The sequence below is a fragment of the Lissotriton vulgaris genome, unplaced genomic scaffold (assembly GCF_964263255.1).
Source record: "Lissotriton vulgaris unplaced genomic scaffold, aLisVul1.2 SCAFFOLD_990, whole genome shotgun sequence".
Lineage (NCBI taxonomy): Eukaryota > Metazoa > Chordata > Amphibia > Caudata > Salamandridae > Lissotriton > Lissotriton vulgaris.
The window spans coordinates 650178-668066 of record NW_028255328.1 but is presented as its reverse complement, the minus strand read 5'-3'; the positions used below and the strand labels follow the sequence as shown (position 1 = coordinate 668066).

The 17889-nt window shown below is 49.3% G+C and overlaps 1 protein-coding gene across 1 annotated transcript in view; it reads right to left on the bottom strand.

The window, feature by feature from the left end:
• LOC147659167 (uncharacterized) overlaps positions 1-17889 on the bottom strand; it is a 372891-nt gene that overhangs the window by 125785 nt on the left and 229217 nt on the right. Inside the window, exon 9 of the mRNA XM_086951924.1 lies at positions 5071-5159. Coding sequence (XP_086808050.1) covers positions 5071-5159 — 89 coding nt within the window. The remainder of the gene's footprint in view (positions 1-5070; positions 5160-17889) is intronic.

Sequence of the window (17889 nt, the reverse complement as noted above, 5' to 3'; positions counted from 1 at the left end):
GGATGTATCTCCCACTCGTGCATCTGATGGCTGTGCCTGCTGAGCAGATCCGCCATTTGATTGTCCTTGCCCGGGAGATGCTCTGCCATGAGGAAGATGTTCCTCTGAATGGCCCACTTCCACATGCTCTGAGCCAGATGAGACAGCTGTGGAGAGTGCGTGCCTCCTTGCTTCTGGATGTAGTACATGGCCGTCATGTTGTCCGTCCGGATCAACACGACTTTGTTGCACAGATGTACTTTGAATGCCTTCAAGGCCATGAAGATTGCCATCAGTTCCAACACATTGATGTGCATCTTCCTTTGCTGTAGTGTCCATAGTCCCTGCACAGTGTAATGGAGGACATGCGCTCCCCATCCCTGGAGAGAGGCGTCCGTCGTCAGGATAATCTGTGGGACAGGCTCTTGGAATGGTCGGCCCTTGCAAAGGTTGTGTGGATTCCACCAATGCAGAGAGTTGTATGCCCGACCGCTCACCAACACTAGGTCTGTCAGTTGCCCATGAGCCTGAGTCCACTGACGTGCAAGGCACTCCTGAAGCGGACGCATATGTAGTCTCGCGTGCGGGACAATGGAGATGCAGGAGGCCATCATGCCTATCAACTGCATGAACACCTTCGCTGGAAGCGAGTGTTGGGGTCTGAATCGTTGGATCAGCACCTGGATACTGGCGATTCTCACTGAATTTGGCTGCGCGGTGGCTGCCAGAGTGTTGATTGTCGCGCCCAGGTACTGTTGCACGTGGGCGGGCTGGAGATGGGACTTTGGGTAGTTCAGAGAGAATCCCAGATCGTGCAGGAGATGAATGGTGCGTGACACGTGGTCGACGCACTGCTGTTCTGTCCTTGCTTGAATGAGCCAGTCGTCCAGGTAGGGAAAGACGTGGACGTGCTGGCGACGGAGATGCGCTGCCACAGTCGCTAGGCACTTGGTAAACACTCTCGGTGCCGTGGTGACCCCGAACGGCAGAACCTTGAACTGGTAATGCTGGTCTAAGATCGTGAATCTGAGATACTTCCTGTGGGAAGGATGCAGGGGGATATGAAAATAGGAATCTTTCAGATCCAGCGTAGCCAGGAAGTCCCCCTGTTGAAGCAGGGGAAGCACCTGCTGCAACGTGAGCATATGGAAGTGCTCCGAGAGGATGTACCAGTTCAGGGGCCTGAGGTCCAGGATCGGCCTGAGGGATCCGTCCTTCTTGGGAATCAGAAAATACAGGGAGTAAACCCCTGTTGCCCGCTCTTGCAATGGAACGAGCTCTATCGCCCCTTTTTGCAGCATGACTAGAACTTCTTGCTGCAACAAGGTCAAGTGCTCGCCTGACATAGGACGGCTCCTTGGGGGTATGTCCGGTGGAATGGACGTAAGCTCTAGACAGTACCCGTACTGGATAATAGACCTCACCCACCTGTCCGTGGTGATGGACTTCCACGCCGGCAGGAACTGCTGGAGTCTCCCCCCCGACCGGTGTTGCATGGTCGGGGGGCAGTGACAAGACGTCACTGTTTGTTGGTGGTGGTGGACCTGGAGCTATTGTTTCCACGTCCCCTGCCCTTGACATTATTGCCTCTGTAACCACCTCGACCCTTGTTGTTATACGAGGCTTGGGTGTTACTCTTGTAATATTGGGTTGACTGGGATGCCTGTCCCCTTGAGGTGCCTCTGGAGTTTGAGCGGCGAAAGGAACCACTCCGAAACTGCTGACTTTGTAAAGCCCCCATAGACTTGGCAGTTTCCGTATCTTTTTTCATTTTCTCCAGTGTGGCATCCACCTCAGGGCCAAACAGGTGGTCAGGATTCACTGTTTGATTGAGGATCGTAGTTTGGATGTCGGGTTTGAACCCTGAAATTCTAAGCCAGGCATGGCGTCGAAGCAGCACACTGGTATTGATAGCCCTGGAGGCTGTGTCTGCCACATCCAGTGCACATTTGATGGATGCATTCGTAATGAGTTTACCCTCCTGAATCAGCATCTCTCCTGCCTCCTTGTATTGGTCAGGCAAGTGTTGCAGTATGGCCTCAAATGTGTCATAATGGGCCCTATCATAACGTGCAAGTAAGGCTTGGGTGTTAGATATTCTCCAGATATTAGCTGCCTGTGCAGCAATTCGTTTGCCTGAGGCCTCAAAGATCTTGGACTCTTTGTCTGGGGGAGGAGCGTCACCAGTAGTTTGAGAGTTCGCCCTCTTCCGAGCGTTGGAAACAACCAAGGAGTCCAATGGCAAGTGTCCCTTGATATATGTAGGATCCGTGGGCGCTGCCTTATATTTCCTGTCGATGCGAGGGTTGACCACACGCGCTCGGGTGGGCTCCTTGAAAACCTCTGTTGCATGTTTAAGCACCCCCTTAAGCATCGGTAGCGTTTTGACAGACTTTTCGGCTACCGAGAAGGTGTCGAACAAGAAGTCCACATCCACGGGGTCCGAGTGCAGCTCGACGTCGTGGTTAGCAGCAGCTCTCTCTATCAGAGCATTGAAGGCCGCCGAGTCCTCAGTCGGGGACGTCTTGGCCGCGAAAAGTTGAGTGTCCTGACCCGACTGCGGGTCCTCCGTGTCGCCTCCGGCGGACCACGGTACGTGCTCCTCCTCCGGATCAGAGTACGCCCGATAGTTGTACTCGTCACCTTCCTCGTCCGCATCGGCTGCGGCGGAATGCGTCGGCGAGTGTCCTAGGGTTTGTGGGGACACAGGTTCCACCAAAGCTGAAGAGTCCTCGGAGTCCCTTTTGTTTTTGAGAGGGATCTTAAAGGGTTCCAACGCCGGCTCCGTCGTGATCTTCCGTTTGAGGAGCGACAGTTTTCCGGTGTTGGCGTCGATGATTACCTCACGACGTTCCTCTTCCGCAAGCGGCTGGAGACGAAGCTTCGACACCGCCAAGGCAGCCTTCGGCGTTAATGCCTCCTTCGAGGGTCCGCCCTGTTTCGGCGCGAAGGCCTTCGGCGCCGACTTTGGCGGTAGGGTGAAACGGATAGGCGTTTGCTCCCTCACAGGCTTAGGCGTGAGCTTAGGCGTACTGGCGTCCTGAGCGGGAACCACACTGGCCTTTCGAATCCGCTGCAAGGATTCCGCTACCTTCTTTGTCCAGGCCGGAGAGGGCTGGACCGGTTCGAGCGACCCCTCATCTTCGAGAGCCTGTTCGCCGGCAGGCACCTTCTTCGGGGCCGACGCCCCATGCCTATGCGCGTCGTCGCCCTGACGCTTCTTTGGAGCAGTCTTCGGGTCCGCGACCCCTTTCGGCGCCGACGCAGCCGCGTCGGAGGACTTCGCCTTCGGCGCCGACCCCGAGGGCTTCGGGTCGGCCATTTTGGCGTGGCTCTTCAAGTCGGCCATTTTAGTTTTCTTGGAAGTTGACGCCTCCAGAACCTTCTTCACCAGCGCCACTTTCACTTTCGGTTTCGCATCCGAGGATGCGTGACCAGTTGGCTTCACTTTCGTTTTCTTCGACGTAAGTGATGGTTCATAAATGTCCGTGACCGGGCCCGGAGGCGGGGACGTAGGACTCATAGTTAGATCCTGGGTAAGGCCCGAAGGCGATCCCTCGACCTGGGTCGCATGAAGGGGAACAACCCCTGAGTCAGGTTGGGGATGCTCTTCCTCCGAGCTATCTCCCATCGTGGCAAAAGCCTGATCGTCGTCCCCTACCTCGTCGGTGACTTCGTCAAAGTTCTCCTCACCCGCGTCGTAGGTCTCTCCCTCGGATGCGGGATTAGAGTCCGAACCTTGCACGTCGTCTTCTCCCTCGACAGATTCTTGGAAAATGTCGTCTGGCGGGGGCGCCGTGGCCGATAACCTAGCCTGGAGCCTATTGGCCCGACGAATCTTTAAAGTCTTCTTGCTCCGGAATTTCGAACACGCCATGCAGGTGTCTTCGCGGTGATCCGGCGACAAGCAGGTATTGCACACCGGGTGCACGTCGAGGTGTGAATATTTAGAGTGACACAACGGGCACTTCTTAAACGGAGTTCGCTCCATAGCAAGAGTGTAGTATAGGCCCGACCGCGCCGAAAGCACGTGGAAGGGCAGCAAGAGATCGGAGCTGAGAGTCAGAAAGAAACCCGTACGCAACTATACCGACGCCCAGCCTAAAGACCTTTTGGTCTCGAGTAGAAGTTGAACAACTATCGGTTCCGACAGAGGGAACCGAAACACATCCGAACCCAATGGCGGAAAAAAACAATCTGGGGATGGAGGCGATGCCCATGCGCACTGTAGTCCAGGGGAGGAGCCACCTATCTCGTGATACTTCGAAGACTCTTCCAGGACAACAATGTGCAATCATCCGGACCCAACACTAGGTGGCGATCTATGCACAGATATGAATTCAGCAGCCCACATGCCTGGAACCCATTTTTATCCTCTCCAGGTTGCAATTACAGGCTTCTGTAGATCTGTGAGGAGGTGTTGGATTCTCTTCCGTAGTGGAGACATACAGTGCGCCTTCAATACTTTTGAGGGGCAGGTTGACTTTTAGAGGATGCATGAGATTTTTTTTTACGTATGCAAAGTGTACTTAAAGCCGGTACATGACAAAGTTGTAAGTGGAGCTCTGAATTTTCAAAGTTGAAAGTAGAACTCTAAATCAAATCGGAAGGTGTCTAGAGAAAGGAACTGATGTAAACGGCAAGGGATGGTACAATGCAACTATGTTCAGTCATGTTTGGGGTGGTATGGAGTCAGCGCAGATCTGCACAACGCCACTTAGCAGCATATGGGGGGGATTGCTGAAAAATTCTCTGGATCTAGTCTGGCACCCTAGGGTCTCTTCTAAAGGTGAAGAATCTTTGGTTAGCGGTATCCACTAAAACAACATCAATGTATATCAGTTCCTCTTTAATTCAGCAAGCTGTGCCTCATGTTAGGCAGCATATGACAGATGTTCCCAATATCTTGAGCCATGTATAGAAATAAATACTATGCATTTCATCCAACTGCAACAAAGCAGAAAATCCTGTGTTTTTTTATGTCAATACGGATCATTTTGTAATGTTTAGAATAGATGTTTAACAACACACTTACTGGAGGTAACGGAAATTACAGTGTACATGAAAACATGCGCTAGTGATGATAAATACCATGGAGTGCCAGGAATCGCTGTGGTAGCCACTGGCTTTGCTTTTTGAGCAGCCTTTTCTTCCTCTGTCATTTCCTCCTCTTTTGGTTCCTGGAAGAAAATGAAAGCTGTGATTAAGCATATCTGATTTCACTGTTCAGGAATCTAAAAATGATACATATTCTGAAATCTATAGCACAATTCAGTAAGCTTAAGTGACCAAAAACTGAAGGTCTGATCCAAAAACAAGAAGGCGAGTCACTTTACTTGCTTGATTTGAATCAAGTGTGGAAAAGGTAAGCAGCTGTTAGAGACAATATTCATTACCCTGCCTAGGAAGCGTGTATGCCCCTCAGTGCATGTTAGCAAACAAAAGTATGGACTTGTATCCGGATGCTTAAGTGATCCCATATTTATATTATAAACATTGAGAACGTTTCACAAACTAATTACCTATCTACACTTAATCAGAAGCACAGATGCAACAAGTGTCTTTCATACTTCTAGTGGGTCACGCTTAACAGTAATGCTAATTCTTGTTCAAAGGCATTTCCAATGAATCATGAGCCCAACAATGTCCCCTGAGAAGTATGCAAGAGCACCTTCTTATTTTTAAACAAAATATATAAAATGGAGGACATTTGCTGAAAGTGCATTAAACAATACACAAAATGAAATTATCTAAAGGCAATATTGGCAAAGTTTAGTTTATGTTCTTCAAAAAGCTCACCAGGATAATACATTTGCAAAGAAAACTCATTTATAAAAAGCGTTGAATTAGCTAGATAGGTTGCAATCTGGAGAGTCTGGAAAACCAACTGATGCATTAAGAAAGTAAACTCCTCCAGTATCTCACCTTGCTCGGTCAGTGACAGTGTATAGTTTGTGTGGAGACTTCGGATATTGACCTGAATGCATGGTTGGTTACAGTTCCTCCAAAAGTGATCTAGAAATACAGGTAAACAACTCCTTTCTCTTTTAAGGGTATTGGTCATGTGCCGCTCTGACGGGGCCTGGTGTGCTCCTACTCTGTGGGGAGACAGAACTGACCTTCAGGAGCACAGGGTCCTCTTCCTGGGGAGCTGCTGTGTCTGGCTGTCCGGGAAGCGGCAACTCTGGGGACTGCACCTTGCATCTTTGGTTCATGCAGCTGCAGGAGAGTAGCCCTTCAACTCCAAAGAAGTTTCTTCAGGCAATTGGCAAAGCACTGGCAGCCCTCTGGGTTTCTTGAAGACTGCACAGCAGCAGGATGAGTCTGCTTCTTCCACGATTGTTGGAGGCAGCTGGCAGGGTTGGCACCAAGTCATTTGTTGCTCCTCGTTTCTCGTGACCAGACTCTTCTTTGTCCACTCCTTCTCTTAATCCGTCGAACCTGAAGCCTTGGTATCTGGCGGTCTCCCAATTGCTCAATTTAGGGGTGTTAAGGGGAGTGAGGGGTAGTAGCCAATAGGCTATTTACCCATGGGGTCACTACACCCCCTAGATGACCACAGCCTTTCCTGGGGGAGGAGGTGATAACATCTCTCCCAATAGCAGGCATTATTCCTGACCTCCTGAGGTCCGAATGGGGTCAGAAACTAGTCTGTGGAAGCAGCATGGACTGAACCAGTCAGGGAGCTCAATGGAGGGCTGGTAGGTTTCAGGGGGTACCTCTAAGGTACCCTCTGGGTGACTGTAGTAATAAATCCATCACTGGTATAAGTGTGTGTTTATTAATACGAGGTCTTTGATATCAAATACCATATGTTTCAGTGAAGCCATTATGTAGCTGGGGAACTAGACTGGACTAGTGTTCAGTGCATACCTTAAGATGACTTCCCTGCTTACTTGCAATATCTAGATATAGAATTAGACATCACAGGGACATATCTGTTCATGTCGTTATGTCCTCACAAAATCAAATGCAACCTGCATTAGGGCTCAAGGACTACTGTAGAGGTGACTTGCATATATTCGATGTAGTGACTTTGGCATGACACAGAAGTGTGTCATATTGTGTTTTCACTCATGGTTTGCACCATGTTACTCAGCCTACAATGGCAATCTGTGTGTAATTTGTATGTGGTTCCCTTAAGGTGGCATACGATATGCTGCAGCCCTTAGAGACTCTTTAGTACCCATACCCTAGGTAGCTGGAGTACTGTTTCCGTTTCATAAACTTTATTCGACAGTTAAGTCATAAAAGCGTTGCATAAAACATACATCATTTGCAGAATAAAATAACATGACAAGATGAATTTATATAAATAATTAAGACATAATTAAACTCCATAGGACTAATGTCGAATATTTAGTCACATAAAATACCGAATAAAATCATTTAAAAAAAATAAATCCAGATTTACAATATTTACAATCTGACAATCACTACTTGAAACTCAGTTGATCATAATAAAAAAAATATATATCCTCCCATTATTTTTAATAGATTTCAGGAGATCAAGCTAAATCACTTCTCATCTTACTGTAATAACTGTTTCGATCGGATTACCCAAGCCCATTAAAAAAATTTAGCCATGGCTATAGCAATTGGGGGACTGGGATCTGTGCATAAAATTCTCAGTGCCTCTTCATGTCTGCGAGTACCAATTAGTTGACAGACTGGCTTTACCCACTTTTCCGAGGTGCTGCATATAGGGGACAAAAAAATAAGAAGTGACTTATAGATTCTTGTTGGTCCCTGCACCTAGGGCATTTGTCATCAGTTACTCCCACCCATTTTGCTGTAAATAACCTTGTTGGAAGGGTGCCTACCCTAAATTGGAAATAGAGCTTGCGGTCAACCGGTTTCTCTATGGCGTCCCAATACAATTCCAGCTCTGGATAAGTGTTAAATTCAAGGAATCGTCCTGTAAGGTGAGAGGAAAGGCATTTTGTACATGTTGTTGAGTTGATCATCTCCCAATATTTGGCCTTCATGTTTTTTTTAGATGGAAATACTGCATTTGAGGGATCGTCCCACAATTCACTCATTCCCAATCTCACCAACAGGGATCTAATTGCATTCAACCAATTTATTTTGTGGAAGCAATCCTTTTCAATGATTTCCTTTAGACCGCAAGCATAATGCTGTAGTTCCTCGGTGGTCCATATTCTATGCCAATACAATAATGGCCGTAGAATAGCCAGATCTTGAACTGCTCTCCTACCAAGGTCCCACAGCAATGGTCTCAAAGGGGTACTTTGCGGGACGCTAGTAGCTTTTCGCAAATACTCATTTTCCGCTAATGTCAGGTGTTTAAGATTTTCAAACCCCCATAGTTCAGAACCATAAAGGGCCGAACTTAGCACCTTCATCCCATAGATCTCAAGAAGTGGGCTATAAGGTTTCGTCAATGAGGTTTTGAACCTTTTCAGAAGAAGTCCTGACTGTTGCTGGTGCTTTAATGTAGTCAGATCTAGTTGACTATTCCAGCGCATGTCCCTCTGCAGGGTGACCCCCGGATAGGTAAAAGCGTCAACCTGCTGTAGAGGGCACTTATTCATGTATATGCTTCCTCTAAAAGGTTTAAAAGACTTGGAAGGTTTATGTTCATAAAGAGACAAACTTTGTTTTGGCAGTATTTATTTCTAGTCCGCGCAACAGGCAGAAGTCTTCGAAGCGCCGGAGGACCCGTTAGAGACCACTCGGTGTTTTTGAGATTATCAAGTTATCGTCCACAAACATGAGGATTGGGACACAATTACCAGCCATCACAGGGGCATCAGTGGGGACCAGGGAGAGGTAGTCCGCCACCCTGTCCACGAAGAGCGAGAACAGGGTAGGTGCCATGACGCAACCCTGCCGCAATCCATACCTGGGGCACGACCCTCAATTACGGAGTCTAGCGCCCTGTCAACATCCCCTAAGCAGAAGGCTAGATTTTAATACTAGGCCCAGCTCAGCCCGGGCTTGCCTACAAGTATTATACCAGCTCTCCGGTTTTTTCCTTGGTTTTCTCCTAACTGAGCTCGGTTTACAGAAATAGGTTTTAAGATTGGCGAAGAGGTTAGCATGGGCTACCATAAAAGGAGTATACATTGTCCCATTAATTACACCTGTCCCCATAGTTGCTGATACCTTGTCGACATTGGACTTGATAGCAATTAATGCATCAGGGTGCTCAGCAACTTTGCACCACTTAAGGTGGCGCTCATCGTTTGTTAGAACAGTTTCTGGGGCTATTAGACCATGGGTCACTCAAGCCATTCCCTCTAAACCCCAGCTGAACAGTGAAGTCAGGGGGTTATGATCACTCTCTATACGAGTCTTTACCTCCATGTCCACAAGAGAATGCCACAGCTTTAGGTGCACAAGCAGATAATCTATATTGCTGGACCTAATGCCATTGTCATAAGTTTTATTGCCCATCCTATCCGACGGTGTTCGGCCATTAGCGGCTCTCAGCTGATTCCCCAAGCAGAGCCCCTTCAGATGCATTGCGGCCTCTGTCCATTAAGATAGATACCATCCTAGATACCATCCTGCCAAAAACCTGCTCCTTGAAACGCACCAAGAGAGTCAACCCGTCCCCCTGGTATACCCCTGAACTCAACCTTTTGCGGAAAGCTTGCAAGAGGAACGAACGCCTCTGGAGGAAGGACAAAACAGCAGAGAAAAAAGACACATTTCGTACCTCCATAAATGTCTATAAAAAGGAGCTACGCAATACCAAAATTGTATTCTACGAGGGCAGAATCAAAAATGCGGCATGCTCGGCCCACGAAACCTTTGCCGTTCTGAAAGAACTCCTTCATGCCCCTGACCCCCCTCTCAAGCCACTCGACCCCAAAGAAGCGGAAAGCAAATGTACTAATCTTGCTACCTTCTTTGACGAGAAAATAAAAAAAATTCTCTCAGCCATTCCCCCCCCCCGAACCGGGGCATACGGATTGGGATCTTACTAATTCTTCCACCCATCCCTCCCATCCGCTTGATAGCCCCTCACCCTCCCTGGACACCTTTGGTCCAGTCACCACGGAAGAGATTGAGGCAACACTGGCCTCAATCAAAAGTAGGTCCCCCCTCGACCCCGCACCCCTCCGCTTCCTGAAAAAGTGACTAGCACCATCACACCCCCCCTCACGGCATTGATAAACTCCTCCTTCTCGCAGGGCATAGTACCCCCCAGCTGGAAAGCGGCAGCGGTCAAAGGCCTACTAAAAAAACCTTCTTTAGACCCACAGGACCTCTCCAATTACAGACCCATCTCCCTTCTCCCAGGAAATAGTAAGATCACGGAGAAGTTAGTGAACAAACAACTGTCACTATTCCTGGAGACAAACAACCTACTAGGGGTCTCCCAGACAGGGTTTCGTCCAGGACAGGGCACCGACATCGCCCTCCTGGCAGCAGTGGAGAAGGCCAGAAGCATTCTGGACACGGGAGGATCAGTGGCAGTGATCCTCCTGGACCTCAGTGTGGCCTTCGACACTGTGGACCATCTCAACCTAATCCAACGACTGGGAGAAATCGGAGTAAGGGGTACGGCCCTGAAGTGGCTAAAATCCTTCCTAACAGGCCGTTCCTTCCAAGTTTGGGAGAACGACAGCCACTCACCCGTTATCCCCCTCCGCTGTGGAGTACCGCAGGGCTCATCCTTGAGCCCTACGTTGTTTAACGTATACATGGCCCCACTGGAGAAACTGGTCAGTGCGTTCGGCGTATCAATCATCAACTACGCAGACGATACCCAGCTGGTGGTAACCCTCTCACACCCCCACCACTCCCCCTCTGACCTCCACAGTTGTCTCACCGAAGTCCACCGCTGGATGAACCTCTCCTCACTAAAGCTAAACGGCTCAAAGACCGAGATACTGATGCTCGGCCACAAAGGGCCCTCCCTGCCGCCTCACCTCTGGCCCGACTGCTTGGGTGACCCCCCCACCCCTAAGGAAGAGGTCAAAAGCCTAGGCGTCTGGATAGAAAACGACCTAAGCTTTAGAACACAGGCAAAAAAGACTGCAGGAATATGCTTCGGACTCCTCAGAGCCTGCAGAAAGGTCTTCCCCTTGCTCCCAGCGAACGCCAAGAAACTTCTCATTCAGGGCCTCATTCTGGCGAGACTGGACTACTGCAACTCAATATATCTGGAGCTCCCGAAGCCACGCTCAACACCTTGCAGAAAGTTCAAAACGCCGCCGCGCGCCTGCTGACCGGTACACCAGCAAGATCATCTGCTAAACCAGCCCTCAAGTCTCTCCACTGGCTCCCAGTCAGAGAAAGAGTGGCCTTCAAGGCTCTCTGTCTGGCCCACAAAACCCTTAACAACAACGGCCCTCCCCTCCTCAAGGAATTCATCATCCCCTATAAAGCGGAAAGGGCCCTCCGGTCCAGCGGAGAAAACCTCATCACAGTCCCCAGAGTTAAAAAAGCCAGGGCCGGTGGCCGCCGCTTCTCGGTCCACACGGCCAAACACTGGAACAACCTCCCAAGAAGACTGAGATTAGAACACAATCTCCTTCAGTTTAGGAAAGCACTAAAGACCCTCCTTTTTCCTCACCCTTAACTCCCTCAATTGCTGAAACCCTCGGAGATTCAGGTTTAGCGCTGGGATGCTCTAGGGTTACTACGCGCTCTACAAAACCTTTAAATAAAAAATAAATAAATATAGGTTTTATCTCAAGTTGGGGCACTCCCCATCTAGAGTCCTCCTCCTCTGTTAGATTCAGGTCGTCGAGCCCTAATGGCTCGAAAGTCGTATTAAAATCTCCCGCAATCAAAGGCAGTACATTGGCTGGCATTTTTTACCTCCTGGTAAACCCCTGGCATAAACATTAAAGATATCAATTTTTTGGCTAGACGGGAAGCTAAATCTCACTGCGAGAATATCGCAGTTTGAAACCGGAAGAAGTTGGGTATTACATTTTAGATTCTGCTTAACCCAAATCACCAGTCCTCCTACTGGACGGCCCTTTTGCCTTTTCACAGCAGGTACATAGAAATTCAGGTAGCCCAATCTAAACACAGAATCAACAGACCAGGTCTCTTGGAAGGGACAAATGTCGAATTTATCAATAAAATCCGACCAATTCGGCGAGGCTAATTTAGGCCCCACGCCCGCCAGATTCCAAGATATTAGTGATGTCAGGCAGACTGCACTCGGTGACCTACCGACGTTCTCAGCCGCCATTATAAAAGAATCATGCCGAGACAATATATTTGAATCGGAGGATGGCGAATGATTTGTCCTACGCAGCACGTGCAATAATGGCACTTTGCTGCCCTTCTGCAAAATAACTACACTATCTTTGTTGAGCTTGGGACCAGCTGCCCCTCCCTGTTTGATTCATTATTAGTCAGTTGGCCTGTACTCCTAGCTACGTTATCATCAGGCAAGGGTGCTATACTAGCCCTAGTGCAGCAATCGAATGTTTGCTGTCAATCACAATCCTCCAACCCAGATAGAGCATCGAACCTGTTGAACAACCTTATATTCCCTAAGGCGCAACGGTTCAATGCCCTACCCGTTGGAAAGATTTCCCTTTGTGAAAACTGCGCTGATCCATAAAAATAAGTCAAGGGTAGTGGTTGGATTAGGGACGATAAATCTTTTTGGGGCCAATTACAGATGTATTCAAGACACCTCCTGTCCCTAAAATTAATAATAATGCAGTCCCCCACCATAGATTTTGGCCGCCTACCCACCCAATTCAATCTTCTGGCGAATAGAATTTCTGCACTTATATGGGTTGGCAATGGTCGATTAGCATTGAGCCAAAAGATACACTTATTCTTAAGTTCCATATATGTCTCCCTTTTTCCCTGGTCCAGGGGAGGAACACCCACCAAAACCACCACATAAGGGGGTGATTCAGGGGGGAGTTCTAGGATTGGTAAAGTAGCTACAGTTTGAGCAGGAGGGGATGTGGACAATGCTTGCTGTTGCATTGCAGATCCACTAGCTTCTGCTTGATGGGTCCTATCACTCTGTACTGTTTGTTTAACCCCTGTCAATTTGGTGGGAAAAGATGCGGCACAGGGCGCTGAGGGATCTTTTAATTCAGTGCTATCACTACCTTTTGATGGAACATTAGGATTAGCGTCCACAACACTTTGCCCTGTCGCATTTATCTGCATGCAATTTGGTCCACTACCCCGGTTTCCCACCCGCGTCTGAGCTGAGGCAAGTGAAAGTTCAAGGCACACAAGTCTGTTTTCAATGGAGTCCAGTCTATCGTATATTGGGTGACAGATCTTCTTAACAGTACATTCTAGTCTTTTCCAAAAAGACGGGCCCAGCTCAACCGATGCTTCAACCCTCTCACTTGGCAATAGATTAGCCCCTTCATTAACTAGTAGTGATGGTGTAGAGCTGGGGGAAGTGGTTAGGGTAGGATTATTATTGGGCACAAGCTCTTTTCCATTTTTTGCTTTTCTTCCTATTGCTTGCGCTTGTGCCCCAGTACGTTTCCTTTTTTTGATGTCAAACCCAACGATTGCTGTAATGTTCCCGTTTTAGCATTACTGGCTGACCGAGTCTTGATGTTAGGTGAAGGCACACTCCTCGAGGTGGTATTTGGGATGCTCATGCTCATTAAGGTAGTGGGGCGTGGTTCCGGGAGTGTCATGGGCCCACCTGGCTGTAATATCGGACTTCTCTCATCCCCCCCCCACGGAGGACAACATATCCTGGGTATCAAACTGCTGGGAGACTGGTGACCTAGCCTTCGCCAAACTTCCCATTGAGGATCTCTTATCAAAGGGAGTGTCAAGAGATAATCTCTTTTCTGTTAGTTCAATGTCTTTGGCCAAGGCTGTTGACACTCTTACGAGAAAGTTATCCAGGGTGCCCATTAATGTCCCGCCGGAAGATTTACTACCATTCCCACCTGCAGTTGGAGAAGTTGCCATGATCTTTTCAAGGGATGGGTCAGGCTCCTATTTCCGAATAACAGATAATGTCTATCTACTGTGTCACTCAAAACAAGGGTACAGTCACTCACTTGGCCGGGCGCGCGTGTCCCGCGAAGTGGGAGACGCCATCAGTTTTAAAGTCCCCCGGTGATGAGGGGAGGGGCCGGCAGTCTGTAGGTTCCCCCGCTGGCTGCTGGAACATGTAGGCGCACTCCTGTGCGCGTTGGCAAGTTTGCTGAGGCTCAGAGCGCAGCGTCTCCTGCGAAGCGGGAGATGCGAGCAGTTTTAAAGTCTCCCGGTGATGAGGGGAGGGGCCGGCAGTCCATAGGTTCCCCCGCTGGCTGCTAGAACGTGTAGGCTCGCTCCTGTGCGCGTTGGCAAGTTTGCTGAGGCTCAGAGCGAAGCGTCTAAAGCGGGAGACTCGAGCAGTTTTAAAGTCCCCCGGTGATGCGGGGAGGGGTGGGGCCGGCAGTCCGTAGGTTCCCTCGCTGGCTGCTGGGACGTGTAGGCGCACTCCTGTGGGCGTTGGCAAGTTTGCTGAGGCTCAGAGCGAAGCGTCTCCCCTCGTTTCAGGGCACTCGCCCACAGAGGTTGACTATGACGGACTCTGCCCCGGCCATGCCTGACTAAGAGACACTCGCCTGTTACAAAGAGGTCTTACTATTCGCTCGTGGCCTGGCCCTCACTGCAGCACCGTTAAGCTTCAACCATTTACTAGGGACTTACAGGGGTGCTAAAGTCACTATCCAATTGTAGCACAAGTAGACTCTACCTGGTTTTAGGGAAGGAGCATAGGCACTGATGTCATGTTAGCATGTCTCAGTGTGCTGTCAAAGCCAAAAATCAGCATCTAGTAGCTAAAAAAGGGGGCACAAGTGTGTGTGTGTGTGTGGGAGGGGGGGTGTGGAGGGGGTGGTAAAGAAAAGACCAGTTCTCTAGGGAAGAGGTGTGGCGCCGCAGCCAGGGCGACTGACGCTGGTATTTGGGGCTCGCGGTTCGGGCCCCGGCGGCAGGTCAGCCCAGCACCATATGACTCTGGGCAATAGCTTGCTTAATCTTCCCGACGGACCCCCGAGCCGGGATGCCTTCGGGTAGCCGTTTGCGCTTTACAAATACTGGATTTACATTTAACAGGGAGTTTTGCGCTGGCGAAATTGGAAGCATCTACCATAGCAACAGTGGGTGAAATTGCTGACGGAATAGTCTTACAGAAGCAGAGAGGCCCGAAGAACGTGCTGCAGCTCTGCCATCCTTTAAACGTTCCAAGGTTAAGCCTATTTTGCTGTCAAACATACAAGGGCTGTCAAATGGCAATCCCAGGGCGCGTTCCAAACACTCAGTGGTGACCTGTGCCATCTCTGGGGGAGGAAGCTACAGCTAATTACCCGCTAGGTGCCTTAAAAGGAGAATTTCATCTGCCCTGGTTTGAAGATCTCCCTAGGTGGTTCCACACCAGAGAAATTCTTTGGTGGTTCTGCCACTTGCAGAGGTGTAGTGCCTCCTGATACAGAACCCACTGCCCCACCCCACCCTTCTTGTTGCAGTACCACATGGTGGTAGTGTAGTCTGAGAGTACCTGCACCAGCCTTCCTTAGGACATTAAAGGCTTTCCTACTCACCATACTAATCTCCCTTAACTCCAACAAACTAATGTGGTGCGGAGTCCCTGCCAGAGATCAGAGGGTTCTGATCTCCACCTCTCCCAGATGGTCTCCTCCAATCCAGCAATGATTAATACGTGGTTCTGGGTAGGGTAAGGAGAGTGGCCTGCCACTGACCCACTCGCAGTCCTGTAGCCACCAATGCAGAGTTTTTATAGTCTTTGAAATCAGGAACAATCCAACCGAGAGTAGCATGTGCCACCTGGACTGTTTGGCTAGTAGGATGACTGTGTCAAACGACTCCATGAGCCTTAGTCATTCATTCTAAGATCCAAGAACGAGGCCAATACATCAAGATCATAGCCAGAATGTCATTGTCTCTCCGCACCAGAGGAAATGCACAAAACCATACCGTAACCAGATTGGCTAAAATTAACAAGAGCCTCTGCAAATGAGCAAGGTGTGACTTTTGCATGTTGATATTGAACTCCAATGATGTTATAAGGTTCACCATTGTCTGCAGGTGTTGACAACTACCTGAGGCGAGCCAGCCATCAGCAGACAGCCTTAGGTAGGGGAAGACTGGTACAACAGACCTCTGAAGGTGTGCTGCAAGCACAGTCATCACTTTCATGAACACAGAGGGGCACTGGTGAAGTCAAAGGGGAGCACCTCAAATTGAAAATACTCTAGGCGTGTAGGATGCAGATGTAGAAATAAACGTCATGCCGGTCCAACCCCACTATCCAGTCTCAAGAATCTAGGGCAGGCCAGACCTGGGCAAGCAGGAGCGTCTTGCATTTGAAATTTTCCTTCCATAAGAAGGCATCAAGTGGGTGAAGATTTAAAATAGGACACAGGCTTCTGCCCTCCTTTGGCATAAGGAAGTAGAGGAAGTAACATCCAGTTCCTACTTCAGCGGCCGGAATCCTGTCTATGATAAGCCAAAAGGGCCTGTACTCCATGTGATAAAACTGACGGATGGTCCTATGTCAGCAGCCCTGAAGGCAGTGGAAGTGGAGGGGGGGAAGGAAGAGAAGGGAAGGGAGTTAATAGCAACAATGGACAATTTAGAGGACCCAACTGCCTGTCATGATGGCCTGCACCCTTGAAGGAAATATCGGATCCTGCTTCTGCGTGCCAGCAAGAAAAAACTAAAGCAGTTTAACAGATGTGGCTGCAGGAGGTGCAGGGTATGAGCTGCATGTTGTCGCTGATTTCCTAGCTGTCTGAGAACCGTGGCCTCTGCCACGAAACGGCTGAACGCCTGCTGGGCATGAAGGGGAGACTGGCGCTGGCGAAATTGTAAGCATCTACTGTAGACACAGAGAGGGGGATATCGCTGATGGAATTGCCTTATGGCAGCAGAAAGGTCTGAAGAACGTGCTGCGGCTCTGCTCTTCTTCAAACTTTACAAGGCAAAGTCCGCTTTGCAAGAACCAGCCATAAAGGATGCCGGTGCAAAACCCAGAGTGCATTCCAAGCAATCAGTGGCGTCCAGCTCAGATCCGTTTCAAAATTGTGCCACATCGCAAACAATCTAAATAGCCTGGTTAAGGGAAACCCAGTAAAATGTAGTCACTGTATTCCAAAGGGCATAAGAGTAGTGTCTGAGAAGCCAGCTGGCATTTACTGATCTCAGAGCAAATCTTGTAGAGGAAAAACAATCAGATTACCAAATATTTCTATTGATTTCGACCCGACAACTATACCACCAGACTCTCTGGCATAGGATGCTGTGTAAAAAAAGCAGAGTTGCCAGGCTGTGTGTGTTGACAAGCAACTTGCCTGTTAATTGGTAGGCCTGAGAAGTGTGGCTCAATGATTAGAGCGGAAGACCCTGATGCAGAGTTCCAGCCCGGGACCAGGGTTCAATTCCCCGCCTCGGCGGGTCTTGGGCTCAAAATTCCACGGACCTGATAATTCTCGCCTCTGTGCCTATTCCAATCATGGAGTCCCACTCTACAACTCTGGGCAATAGCTTGCTTAATCTCCACAACGGCCCCCACAATGCTAAGGATGCCTGGCCTCCACCTCGGGGGTGCCCAGGAGTGGACGCCTCACAGGGAAAGCCAGGATGGGTTCCACAGCGGTATTCGTACAAGCGCCTTGAGACCCTTGCGGGTGAGTAGTGCGCTATACAAGTATCAATTTACATTTTACAACAAGGCTTGGACCGAGTGGAGCCATGCTCCAGTCCCAGGCACCACAAACAGCCTTTGTGAGGGTTCATCAAAGACATCTGTTCATCTGTTCATCTATTCTGATTCAAAGGATGGGTGATGTGGGTGTCACTGGGACCGCGCTGAAATGGCTGCAATCCTTCCTCTCCGATCGGACTTTCTCAGTATTTGAGGACGACATCTCCTCTCCACCTTCACATCTTCACTGTGGCGTTCCCCAG